This window comes from Neopelma chrysocephalum, unplaced genomic scaffold, assembly GCF_003984885.1.
Source record: "Neopelma chrysocephalum unplaced genomic scaffold, ASM398488v2 Primary Assembly neopelma1_110523, whole genome shotgun sequence".
Classification (NCBI taxonomy): Eukaryota; Metazoa; Chordata; class Aves; order Passeriformes; family Pipridae; genus Neopelma; species Neopelma chrysocephalum.
The window spans coordinates 1-14057 of NW_020928059.1; the positions used below are offsets into that span (position 1 = coordinate 1).

The 14057-nt window shown below is 50.4% G+C and overlaps 1 protein-coding gene across 1 annotated transcript; it reads right to left on the reverse strand.

Annotated features, from left to right (window-relative positions):
* Positions 1 to 11427: 11427 nt before the first annotated feature.
* On the reverse strand, positions 11428 to 12245 carry LOC113962133 (zinc finger protein 239-like; the record flags this gene model as incomplete). Its single annotated transcript, XM_027672937.1, has 1 exon — positions 11428 to 12245. A coding segment is annotated over one exon (816 nt), but the record flags the coding sequence as incomplete, so codon positions are not given.
* Between the last annotated feature and the right edge of the window lie 1812 nt (positions 12246 to 14057).

Sequence of the window (14057 nt, forward strand, 5' to 3'; positions counted from 1 at the left end):
TCCAACTGAGTCTGAGAGGTTTGTTCAGTCATGGCCTCCAATTATCTCCTCCAAGGAGTCCATGAGGAACCTGTATTGGGAATGGCCCTTGGTGGGACCCATTAATGCTTTGAGATATTTTGGGTTCTCCTTCTGACTCTGAGTAATGGAAAGTTTTGTGCAATCTCCCCTCAGTACCTGAGGTTCAAGGACTCAGCACCAAAAGCCCCACGGGGCTCATTCAGATAAAGCAAGTCCTAACAAACCACGGCCCTTCCTGTGATTTTCCTCTAGTCTAGACAGCACATTAGGAATGTTGTCTCATGGAATCAGGGGACCATTGTGACACTGCAGGGCCCCATGGAACTCTTTTGCCCGCGACGAGGGTCAGCACAAGAGACACCGACACCAACTTTAGAGAACAAGTGTGTAATTTTACTGCAGTGCAAAGCAGCAAAGAATGACAAAAGGATGAGCTCAGCAATGCACCTCATCGTTCCTACAAAGAGTGCCTGGAGTGATTAGTGTTGAAGATGACGGGAAAAGTATCACACGACCACAGTATTGATCATGACTAATCCAACTTTATTGTCGCAGGCTTTGTGCTTATAAAGGTTAATAATTAGCCTCATACATATTACAAGCATAGGCTCATCATTGGCTTCTAATTACCTAAGGCATATTTGCGCAAATGCTGCCTCTTTCTCATGCCTATAGTTACTTATTTGCAACTTTGCTACTTTTCCTACTTTTCCCATCCTGTTGTTTTATCCTTCTATCACGTATGCAGTTTCTCAGACAATGCAGTTTCACAAACACAGTGACCTGATAGTTTTCCTTTAGTGTGACACCAAAGCTACAGAATCTTTCTCATGACCTCTTTCTATCAACCAGGTTTCTATAATATTTTCCACAGATTAGAAAAGATCCCTGCCCAGTTGCCCTCATCTGTTCCCCTCAGCCAGGCCCGCACGGCAGCGGGGGAGCCCCGGTCGCAGCCAAGGGTTGGAGAACCCCTCCCGGGCACAGAAATCCTACCCAGGGTGTCCACTCGTAGGGGAGGGCTCCATCTCTGCTGGGAGGGAGTCCAGCTTTTCTGGGCTTGGATAAACAAGCTCACAGAGCTACGAGTGTGCAAAACCATCTGGCTCCCTTCTCCTCCTGGGTTCCACCCAAAGCCTTCCCCTGGGCTTAAGGGGAAAACCCAGGCAGTCAACCTGCCCCATCTCCTGCCAAACAAGGCCAGACATCCACTGCCATGGCCTTGACCGCTCTCTAAACACATAAAGATCATATGTTGCTAACAATCATACACATTTTGTTAATGAACAGATACAAGCAGTATTCACTAATGAGCAGATACTAATACATCTTACTAATAAGCACACACATTTTGTTGATGAGCAGATACACAGCTGTAGTCTTATCACACTACATCTTTTACTCACAAACATACATAGTTTTAGCTAATGAGTGGATACACGGATAAATAGAACATCAGGTTGGAGCTCTAGAAGTCAGCTTTGCTCAGGGCCTGTTGTTCAGCCTCAGGACTTCAGTGACAGACAGACAGGGCTTTATGTTACACACAGTGTTTACATACTCATTAGATATTCTCCCTTAACACAAATCCATTACTTTGCTTTACACACTCACACCTCCTATCCCAAGTCCTTATTTGGTCCTTTGGGGTCTTCTTCCGGGCTCTCTGTTGGGTTTTTTTGGCATCTGGTGCCCCCCAAAGTTGAGGTGTCCCCTTCTTGACCTCAGTTCTGAGCAGGCACAGTGACAGTGTTTTTCACTACAAAGACTGTAACATTTCATTTTGATCTTCTCTGGGTCCACAGAGCTCAGCTGACATCCTGTTTGCTTCAGGTACATCCCTGATCAAATCCTCTAGGACTTCTTTCAGATTTTGTTGTTCCTTATTTGGCCATAGTGGAATACTGTGAGCAGTGTTCTATTTCTCCTATCAAATCCGCTTTTTCCATGAGATTAAGTTTATTAAGGGAATGAGTCTCTCAGTATCTATATTTCACTTTCTAGCTTAAGGCATTGCCACAGCTACAACACTGAATCATGATGCAAGCTAAAATACAAATGGCCATTATTAGGATTGGAGCTACAAAGAGCTTCTTTAGCCACCCAAAATCAGATAACCAGGAGGTCAGGGTATTCCAGATTCCTTGAAGACCTAAAGGGGTGTCACTGTGAGCTACCTGATGTAAAATTTGGCTTTGTTTCCGGATTTCCTGGACATCTGGAGACACTCTCCCACTCTGGTCACTGCACACACAGCAGCTGGAGCTATGACAGTGCACACTCCTCCTTGGGAAGCTGAAAGAAGGTCTAGGCCATTGGGTTTAAACAACTTGTGACAAGCCATTTACTTCTTCCTGGAAGGCAGGAATGGCATCTCTTGCATGACTTTCTATGGATCCTATGGAAGCAGAAATGTTTACTATTGTTTTCTCTAATTCCTTCACTCCCAGCCTGGGTAAAAAACATCTTACAAACCTATGAAATGCAGTTGGTCACTCTGCTGGGGCACTTAAGGTGTGATTTGTGTGCCCCAAAGAGCTGCTTCTCCACAGTCCCGAGGGCACTTGACCTTTATCAGTTGCTGTTATGTTGGGGACTGAGGCTCCTAAAGCACAAAGGCCTTTCCAGCCTCGGGGTAACACTTTATGGGCTTTATTTCCACATCTCCAATACCACCCTCTTCCTTTGGCTACCGGCCAAGGATGATTCATTTCCCCAACAGGAAGTGTTTGTCTATGATTTCCAAAAAAACTGCCACTTCCCTTAATATAATCCAGTTTTCCTCTTCCTTTAGGGGGTTACAGCTTTGTACACAGGTATGATTGTAAGAGATATTGGTGGGTACTTGCACACTGACTGCCAGGTCTACGTTTTGGTGAAAGGAAGTGCTTACCCAGGGACTAGGAATAATTTCTCCTGGAATTGGGAAGGAATAAATGGGTCATGGCTTCCCTGTGTTTTATGGTAAATGACTGCACAAAACAATGGCTTTGAGGCAACACTTGGGTCACATTTGGAACTAAAACAAGATATAAATTTTGCTCCAAATTCAAGACCAAATTAACAATTGTCAGGAGAGCAAAACAAGACTGAAGCATTTTGTTTCTGCAATCAAGTGGGAACCTCTGTCTGATGACATTCCCAAAGGTACCCCGAATCCAGGGATTCTTGGATTCAGCAGTATTCCACTCACTTCCCCAGCCAGGTTGGTGTGACAAGGAAGGCCACCCAGAGAAGGTGATCTCCAAGACTAGTAGATCTTTACACCCCCCTTTTCTGGGCAATTCAGTCACATCCATCTGCCAACATTCACCTGCAACATTTCTACATTTTCCATCACCTATTCCCACTCCAGTGGCAGGGTTTGGATTATTTCTCTTCCACACACCACACTGCTGACTCACTGCTTGTACAACTGGGGTCAGTTTTGGACCAAGAACCCACTTGTGCAAATGTTACAGTGCAGAAACAAATACAAACACAAAACAATGATCAGTGGATAAAACAAAGCCAGAGACCAAATTGGGGAATACCAAATAACCCACCCAAAGCACTGGAAGATCCACACATCTTAGATGGACAGGATTCCCCAAAAGAATGCCTTATTATCCAATGGGATCTTCCCACATCCCAGACCAGTCCGGGGATCTGTGGTCTTCTCCAGGAAAGTCCTGGGGCTGGTGTGAAGATCCAGAGATCCCTCGGATCCACGGGAGATCAGGCACAGGGTCCCATCTGGGGCCCAGAAATGCCACCCTAAAGCAGCAGAAAGCAACTCCTTAACCCCAGCTGGGAGGTGTTAAGAAGCAGGCATTCTTTAGGCCAGCGTGCTGGACGCCTGCAGGAGAGTTCTTCTAATCCAGCCTGCTCAGGGACACAGGCAGGGCTTTGGATTACACACACTGTCATGGCCAGGCTTCATGAACGAAGATTTGGGAAGGGCTTTACCCACGTTTGTTACAAGGGCGCTGGTGGCTAAAAAGGCCAATACGAGACAGGCACGTCTGGTTGCAAAAGGCTCAGCAGAAAGACTCCTTAGGTGGTATATTCTGCAAGGCTCGATTCTTTTTGCGTTGTCTTTTCTCCTCAAGGGTGATCCTGGTGCTTTCTCAAAAGCATCAGCAGCGTTATAGATGGTCTGTCTCCAGAGCTCCCGATTGGAGGCCAGAGTAGACCAGTTATGGTGATCAATATGGCCAAGGCTGAGTTGTTGCTTCAGGGAGTCCTTGTATCTTCTCTTTGGGGCTCCTCTCTTGCAGCAGCCGGTGGCAAGTTCACCACAAAGGAGGATCTTAGGGAGGCGGTGGTTGGTCCTTCATCCTGGAGACGTGCCCTGCCCAGCACAGCTGTGTTCTCAGCAACATGGCCTCAATGCTCGTAACTGCTGCTTGTTCTAGAACAGATGTATTGGTCACATAATCTGACCAGTGGATGTTTAGGATTGTATGGAGACAGTGGATGTTTAGGATTGTACGGAGACAAGCACTGATTCCAGAGTCATTGGATATTCTCCCTTACTTAACACATGTCCATTACTTTGCTTTACACAGTCACACCCCTATTGCAAGTACCTATTTGGTCATTTGGGGTCTTCTTCAGGGGTCTCTGGTGGGTTTCTCTGTGTCTGGTGCCCCCCCAAGTTGAGGTCTCTGCTTCATGTCCTCAGTTCTGTGCAGGCACTGAACAGTCAGTGTTTTTCACCACAAAGACTGTAACGTTTGGTTTTGATCTTCTCTGGGTCCACAGAGCTCAGCTGACATCCTGTTTGCTTGAGTTACACCCCTGATTAAATCCTCTAGGACTTCTTTCAGATTCTGTTGTTCCTTATTTGGCCACAGCAGAATATTGTGAGCAATGTTCTATTTCTTCTACCAAAAAGTCCACGGGGGCTCATCCATCTGGAGTCCAGCAGGTCTCAGGGAGGCTCTGGGAGGGATGGAGGCTCGTGGCAGAAGTAACAGAGGTGCAGAGATATTCCTTATCCTTCTTCTGCAATGCTGGCTCGAGAGAGCACCTTGGAGATGGGAACAGCTGCCTTTGCCACTGGAGGATCTTGTCCAGCACCACACGGAGGATCTTCTCCTACAGCACCGTCACAGCTTCCTGAGAGCCTTGGATTGGGCACCGGCAGCTCCCAGACACTTGCTGATGTGCCACTTGCTCCTGGGAATGCCTTACTTGGGAGCCTGGAAAGGGCTCGTGACTTCAGGCTTTTCCTGGCCATGTCCATCCTCAGGGATGAGCGGGGTCTGCTGATACCCACGGCTCTGAGGGAGCACCAAGAGCTTTCCACAGGGCTCCCTCCACCTGGATTCCAGCAATTCTCACAGAGGCCCTTTGGAGGGATGGAGGTTCGTGGCAGAAGTAACTGAGGTGTGGAGATATTCCTCATCTTGTTCCTCCACAGCTGGATCGAGACAGCACCCTGGAGATGGGAACAGCTGCCTTGGTTGCTTGAGGATCTTGTCCACCACTGTTTGTAGGGTTGTCCCATATGGCAACATCCTGGGAGCCATGGATTGGACATCAGCTCCTCCAGGAAATATTCTGTCCTGCCACTTGCTCCTGGGAACACCTCACTTGGGAGCCTGGAAAGGGCTCATAACTTCCAGGCTGTTCCTGGCCGTGGGCATCCTCAGGGATCAGCAGGGCCTGCTGGCCCCAAGGGTACAGGGAGTCCTGTCCACAGGGCTGCCTTGGTCTGGAGTGTGTCAGGGCTCAGGGAGGCTCTGGGAGGGATGGAGGCTCTTGTCAAAAATAACTGAGGTCTGGAGACATTCCTAATCCTGTTCCTCCACCGCCTGATGGAGAGAGCACCCTGGAGATGGGAACAGCTGCCTGTGCCATTGAAAGATCTTGGCTAGGACTGCATGGACGGTCTTCCCACATGGCAGCATCCTGGGAGCCATGGACTGGAAGGAAGTTTTCTGCTGTGCCACGTGCTCTTGGGAAGGCCTTCACTGGGAGCCTGGAATGGGCTCGTTTCTTCTAGGCTTTTCCTGGCCATAGGGATGAACGGGGTCTGCTGATCCCTGCAGCTCCAGGGGAGCAGGGAGTGCTATCCATGGGGGCTTATCCGTCTGAAGCCTGGCAGGTCTCAGGGAGGCTCTGGGAGGGATGGAGGCTCTTGCCCAAACTAACAGAGGTGTAGAGATTTTCCTTATCCTGCTCCTGCAATCCCAGATCAATAGAGCACCCTGGAGTTGGGAACACCTGGGAGACCTGTCCCTGGGGGCTCATCCCTGGGGAGTCAGGCAGTTCCCACACAGGCTCTGGGAAGGATGGAGGCTCCTGCCAGAACTAACGGAGGTGCAGAGATATTTCTCCTCCTGGTCCTCCACAGTCGGATCAAGAGAATGCCCTGGAGATGGGAACAGCTGCCTTTGACCCTGGAGGATCTTGTCCAGGACCACACAGAGGGTCTTCTCCTATGGCACCGTCGCAGCATCCTGGGAGCCTTGGATCAGGCACTGGCAGCTCCAGGACTTTTCCTTGTGTGCCACTTGCTCCTGGGAATGCCTTACTGGAATGGGCTTGTTACTTCCAGGCTTTTCCCAGCCATGTGCATCCTCAGGGATTAGTGGAGTCTGCTGATCCCCTCGGCTCCAAGAGACCTGGGTGACCTATCCAGGGGGGCTCTTCCATGTGGATTCTGCAAATTCTTATGGAGACTCTGGGAGGCATGGAGGCTCTTGCCAGAAGTAACTGAGTTCTGGAGGTATTCCTTATCCTGCCCCTCCACAGCCAGATCAAGAGAGTGCCATGGAGTTGGGAACACCTGCCTTTGGCACTGGTGGCTCTGGGACACTTGCTGCTGTGCCACCTGCCCCCGGGAATCCATTAATGGAATGGGCTGGGCTCCCACTGTGGCTGGATTAGCGGGATCTGCAGATACCCACTGCTCCAAGGAAGCAGGGAGTCTTATCCGTGGAGGCTCTGGGAAGGATGCAGGCTCCTGCCAGGAGTAACCGAGGTGCAGAGATATTCCTTATCCTGCTCCTCCACAGCCGGATCGAGAGAGAGCCTGGAGGTGGGAACATTTCTCTTTGCCACTGGAGGATCTTGTCCAGCACAATGCAGAAGGCCTTCCCATATGGCAGCATCCTGGGAGCCCTGGACTGGGCACCAACACTTGCTGCTTTGCCACTTGATCCTGGGAATGCCTTACTGGAACAGGCTTGTTGCTTTCCGTCCCTTCCTGGCCACGTGCACCCTCAGGGATGAGCGGGGTCTGCTGATAAAAAATATAAAATAAGACCCTTAATTTCCAGGAGCTACAAGCTGTAATCACACACAAGACATTTGTCATTTTTTGGTTTTGCAAAAGCTTGGGAAACTTTTCCCTTTTATACTTTTCCCTTCTGAACTCATCTCTTTCCTTTCTCTCCCTTCCTCTACTCAGAAGACCTTTCCTATGGTTTATTCCTGTACAGACTCTCTGATCCTTCCACAGGACTTTATAGAGATGTAGCTCAAAAAACTGCAAAAAATTAGATTTTTTTGGATTTTGATTTAGACTATGTTCAGATGATGAAACACGTATTTTACATTATCCTGAACTGGAAATTTGTTACATAATTAAGAGAAAATATATTAAGAAAGGTTTGAATAGCATAATTTAAAAAAAGGTTCATTACCTGTCCAATTGCCATAAAGTAAATCTGTATCTGTCATCTAAAGAGGAAAAAAGCTTTTTTTCCCCTTTTGATTTGACACACACATTTGGACTTTTTTTCCTGTATCAAATGAAGCAGAAAGAATATGTTATTACAGCTTTATTATTTCCTAAATGCATGATGTGTGCTACGGACCACCACTGAACTGTGCCAACATTCCTGCAGGCTGGATAAACTCAATGTAGATTTGCATCAAGAGCTATAAATCATTAACCATCCTCATGCCCTGAGGTGGAGCCCTGACCCCAGCAGTGCCTTCTCCTGACAGGTTCTCCATGTGTGCAGGCATCCTCCCTCCCCAGAGGTGTTCCAAGTCCCCCTCTCCCACTCCCCTCCATCCATCCATGGAATACTGACAATCCAGAATGGTTTATACACTGGGATGGATTTTTTCCTTTGGTAGATCTGTGGCAACCCAGAACTTGCTCAGCCTCTTGTGCCCTGTTCAAGTGGGCATCTGTCACTTTTCTTCCTGCAATAATCCAACCAAACTACTTTGTTACTCCTCCAAGTAACTACCAGAAGCTTTTGCTGTATTTTCCCATTATGTATCTATTTTATAAAACCCAAGGTTAATAAGTACCATTAAAAAAAAATAATAAAAAATGACAGACTTGTAGAAATCAAAGCCCTGCAGCCTGCTCAGCACACCTGATTCCTCCTCTCCACTGACCATCAGGAACAGGAGATTCCCATATTGCAGGGTCTCATCTGTAGATACTGGATTAAGGACTCACAACTTCTTAAGAAAAGCAACATTATAATCTCACTGTTCTGGAAGGGTTTTGTTATCACTTGGGTTTAAAAGCAAAGCCCTGTTGCCAGGACCAATTAATGCAGGACAGTGCTATAATGCCAAAGGTTATTTCTGTTGCTGCTTTTGTTACACTCTGTAATAACTTCTGTAGAGATCAGTGCTGGCAACAAGAATTCCAATGGTACACTCGTTTCATTTTTCAGACTTTGCATTTCAAGAATGGTGAATTTTTCTCGGAAACTTTGAAACGGTTGTAATGAACTGCCTCAGAGATTTTATTTTATTTATTTCTAAGGCAGAATTTTCAAATATATCCTTTGGGTATGCAAATAGTTGAATGAGTTGTAATGATTTTTATTTACAATTGGACATTTGCCCTGATTAATGTCCTAATTTATATTTTGCTAAATATGAGTTCTTTTGGTGTTGCCTTCTGTAAAAAATGGCTTTTCACTATTTTTTTTAAAAATATAACCCATAAGCATAAAGATGATCTCCTAAAGTGTTACAACCTTTTAAATCCACTTGTTCCCACAGAAGCACAGCATGCAAATATTACATCCAAAGATACTGATATTTACACCAGAAAGTTTTGACTTGATGAGAGTTCTACATAGTAATGAACAGAGAACCGGGTTTATGTGTCATGCAACTGTGGTGACCACGAACATACGCTCTTAGCTTTTATTTATTGTCCCCATTTATAACTGCCTGCCTTCCCTTCGTGGGGAACACAGGCCTGTATTTTGCATGGTCATTTTTTTTTTACTTTGCAGCGTAGAGTAGGGGTAGAAGACCTTTTGGAGCCCAATAGTTTGATCCCCATTCAATTTGTTTATAGGTGCACAGAAATCAGGAGCTGGACTTGATGGTGCCGAAGGGCCCCTCCCAACTCAGCACATTCCATGAAGTCCAACTGTCCACCCAGCACTGCCCCAGGAACCCCCAAACCACTGAACCCTGTCCCTCAACGCCTCTGAAACACCTCCAGGGATGGGGACTCCACCTGGGCAGCCTATTCCAGCGCCCGGTGACCCCGTCGGTGAGAACAACTATTCCAATCTCTGACCTGGATCTGCCTGGCCTTGCCCAAGGCCATTTGGTCCTCCCAGCACTGGCTCCTTCCCAGCAGCCGCCTGAGGAGAAGGCGGCTCATGGCTCCCCTGTGCCCGCCAGCCGGCCCCGCTCGGCTCCAGATGGGGAGGGAACGTGCCCTACCATGCTTCCAGTCACTCCCAGCCACTCCCAGTATATCCCAGTTGCCTCCAACATGCTGCCAGGTGCTCCCAGTATGATCCCAGTTGCCCCACTTCTGGTCCCACTGGATCCAGTCCAGGTCTCGGTGTATCCCGGTGTTCCCTGTTCCCCCACCCCGGTGTCACCCCCTTTTCTCTCCCCACAGAGCTCCTGAGCCGCCGGCGGCCGCAGCTCCTCCCCGGGGCCTCAGGCCCAACCTGAACCCCCTCCATCCCCCCGAGGATTTTGGGGGGGTTGTGTGTCCCCCTCTCCCCTGCTGTCACTCTGCCTGTGCCCGGCTGCTCCCAGTGATCCCAGTAAAGCTTCCCAGTTCTCCCCATTCCTGGTTATTGGGGGGCACTGAGGGAGGGGCTTGGGGGAATCCCAAAGGGTGGAGCCAAGTTTTGGGGGGGCAGAACCGGCCCTGGGATGGATCAGGAATAGGGACCCCCCTGTGTCCCCCTGTGTCAATCCACTCTGGGGGGGCTTTGGGAGGGCACCTGCCCCTCAATAGGCACCCAGCTCACCCCAAAAGGTGCTGGGAACTCCCCAAAACCTCTGAACAGCCCCTCAAGGACCCCCAAACACACTCAAACCCCACCCAGGACCCCACCCAAACCCTTTTCTGGGGGACTTCTCTGGGCACTGATGGTGCTGGGAGCCCCCCCGGCTGTGGGCGAGGAGCTCTCGGGTGAGTGGGTGTGGGAAGGGGGTGGTTGGTGGGAAAAGGGGGGTCAGAGGGAATAAAGGAGTAGTGGGACCCCAAACTGAGTGGGAGGGGAGTGAGACTCCCCAAAAAAGTGGAGGGGGAGGGGCACCGAGGTTTGGAGGATGATGGGAAATGGGTGGGAGCGGTCAGAAGAGTGGGAAAGGGAGGGTGGGACCCCCAAACTGAGCATGAGGGGAGTGAAGGGATAATGTGGAAAGGGTGGGAGAGGCAGGAAAAATGGGGTTGGGACTCCCAGAGTGATCCTGGGGGGGCTGGGGATTGAGGGGACCATGGAAAAGCGGAAGGAACAGGGAGAAGGGTGGGAAAGGGGGGATGGTCTGGTGGGTCCAATGTTCCCATGGGAGTCTATGGGCACAGGGCCATTGGCAAAAGGGGGTGGCCCCCCTGAGCTCCCAACTTACTGTGGGGTGCTGGGGGCTGCTGGATCCAATCTCAGCCTTGGATTATGCCAACACTTTCACTTTAGAGGAATTACAGAGGTGTGACTGAACCACTTTTGTCCCCCAGGTTTTAATGATGGCAAATCACATCTATTGATAGAAATGAATTATTTAGGGTTACAAAAGATCAGACAGAAGATCTTCATCAGAATTATTTACTACACAATACAAACACTAAAACTACCAAGAGTCCAGGACAAGATAGGACAGTGCTCTACACTAAAGCAAGTCTTGAAGCAATTCTACTCAAGCTGGCACAAAAGCAATAATTCTTAATTAGAGATGGATGGAACTCCCCCAGACCAACACTCCTGGGGAGATCTCTGCTCTCAACCTCCAGGAGTGACCTTGGGGGGGTCCCCAGCCAAGGCAGGAATCTCCACACACACCCCATGAAGGGTTCTGTTGGAAGAACCTGCCTCTGTGAAAGGGGACTGGCCCTTTCTGGTAGAAAGGGATGGACTGACAATCACTGGACTCCAGGGGTTGCCTCACCATCAGGGGGTTCATTCAGGGTGGAAGCAGCGGCCAAAGCTCTTCCCGCAGTCGGGGCACTCGTGGGGCTTTCCTTACTGGTGGGTCCGTTGGTGTGAAGTCAAGGTAAAGCTCCTGGTGAAGCTCTTCCCACACTCCCCACACTTGTGGGGCCTCTCCCCGCTGTGGCTGCGCCGGTGCCTGATGAGGGTGGAGTTGCGGTTGAAGCTCTTCCCGCAGTCGGTGCAGCGGAAGGGCCTCTCATCTGTGTGTGTCCGCTCATGCCTGAGGACATCTGAGCTGGTCTGAAACCTCTTCCCACATTCCAAGCATTTGTAGGGCCGTTCCCCTGTGTGGATGAGCTGGTGGGCATGGAGGTGGGAGTTGATCTTGAAGCTCTTCCCGCATTCCCTACACATGTAGGGTCGCTCCCCAGTGTGGGTGTGCTGGTGTCTGATCAGGTCGGTGCTGTCCCTGAAGCTCTTCCCACATTCCACACACTTGTAGCGCCATTCCCCAGTGTGGGTGTGCTGGTGTCGGATCAGGTGGTCTCTCTTCCTGAAGCTCTTCCCACATTCCCCACACATGTAGGGCCGTTCCCCAGTGTGGATGTGCTGGTGGGTGAGGAGGTTGGTGCTCTTCCTGAAGCTCTTCCCACATTCCAAGCACTTGTAGGGTTTTTCCCTGCTGGGAGGCTGCTCAGGGACCACCAGCTCAGAGCTCCCCCTCAAGCTCCGGTCACCTTCCCGGCACAGGCTGGGTCTTTCCTCCTCAGAGCACCCTGGGCTGGCTTTGGAGCCCCTCCTGCGGGGGGATCTCTGGGCCTTTTCCTCCCCGCTGCCTTCCTGCGCCGTGGAGCCCTTCAAAACGGCCTCTCCCACCAGGCTCTGCCGGGGGGATTTGTCCTCCGGGCTCTCCGTCCTCAGCTCGGGGCCTGGGGCAGGAAGCAAGAAGGACAGGGAGGGGATTTGCCTCCGGCCCACAGGGAAGGCCAAGGACATCCCCCCAACTCCGGCCCCGGCAGGACGGCGGCGGCAGCGGGGTTGTCCTGCAGCCGGGGCCATGCTGGGCTGCCAGAGCCAGCACAACACCGGCCCAAAGGGCCACTGACTTCCTCCTCACCTGCCTGGGGGGCCCGTGGCATCTTCCTCTTCCTCACAGCCTCCTCCTCCATCCGCCCAAACTTTGGGAAGGACAAATCCTGAGGGGATGAAAACAAGGGCTGAGTGCGTTGGCTTGGGGGTTCCTCCTGCCCAAGTGCATCTCTAGAAGCCACTGGGCATCCTGTGACCATAAAAACCTCCAAAACACCAAGATTCAGGCAAAAAACCTCTCAGAAATAGCAAGATGAACTCCCTCACAAACTGCAAAAAGTTAAGGTTCAGGCAGTAAAATACTCCAAAATATGAAAATTAGCCCAAAAAAAAGGTGTTTAATTGGGAGGATGAGAAAGTGAGATGATTTCATGAGCACTTGATTGAGTTGAAATAAATTAATCAAGAGCTGTATTAATGTAGTGTCACTTAAAACTTGCCAGGGCTGTTACTCGAGGTTATCTGACCCTCTGCCAGTCTGGGGCTGTTTCTCCAAACCACCAAACCAAGTGTACCAAATGCCCTGGTTGTTTTATCCAACCCAGGGCTCCCCTGCTGCTGCCTCTGCTCCTGGCCCTGCCTTTGCTGCTCCCTTGGCTGGGCCAGCGGCTGCAGGGGGGGGGATGGCAGCAGCTTCAGCTCCACGGCACTTCCTGGGGGGAGCTCAGCCCAGGGGGGACGGGCAGGGACCTGATGGGGATGGACAGGGGCCCAGCAGGGACAGCCAGGGCCTGCAGGGGAAGGCACAGGGACAACCTGGACCCCCACACTGCCAGGGCTGTCTCTGCTCCTCCTTGCAGGCTCCGTGGCCAGGCACAGTTTGTGTTCCTGGCTGCCACCATCTCAGCACTTGCAGCCGCTCAAATCAGCGCCCGCAGCTCTGCAGCAAAGCCCCAGCTCACCTGGCACACAGGGGATGGACACAGCACCTGCTTGGGGATGGGCACCTGTCGGGGGTTGACAGAGAACCTGTCAGCAGCCTGGCACTTATCGACGAAGCAGTCGATGTTGACCAGATCAAAGTGTACCCCTGAGATGGACTGAAAGAGAGGACTGAGGCCCTGATCCTGACAATATACTGATGCATCCTGAAGAAGCTGTCCCGTGAGAACAGGAACATTGTCTCATGAGAACAGAGACCTGTTTTGAACGAGAGTGGTCAGGAAAAACATCAGCATGAGAGAAAAATAAGAGCAGGTGCTCGGGACTGTTGTGGGAACCTCACAGGGCTGTTTTGAGAAAGAGCAAAGTTGTTGTGAGAAAGTAGAGTTTAGAAAATGCACCTATTAGCTGTAAGAATTCTGCTGTGTGAGTTTGAACTGTCCTATCCGTGTGGATTACGTGTGTTCAAAAACTGTACTTAAAGGGACTGCTAAGCAGCCCCGGTGTGCTTTCTTTTTCCTGGAAATAAACTTTGTTGGAACCTTTTTTATGTCGCATGGCCGTTCCTACCGCGACATATGGTGACCCCGACGTGATTACAGCGTTGAAGAAAACTCCGAGAGAGTTGCCGTGATTTCCCTCCTGGGAGAGGGGGAAGGAGCAGAAGATTTTTCTCTCCAAGAGGGAGAAGGGACCTGTGGGGCGAGGCACAGGGGGAACGGAGCCCGGTGAAGCTTGAGAGCGGGG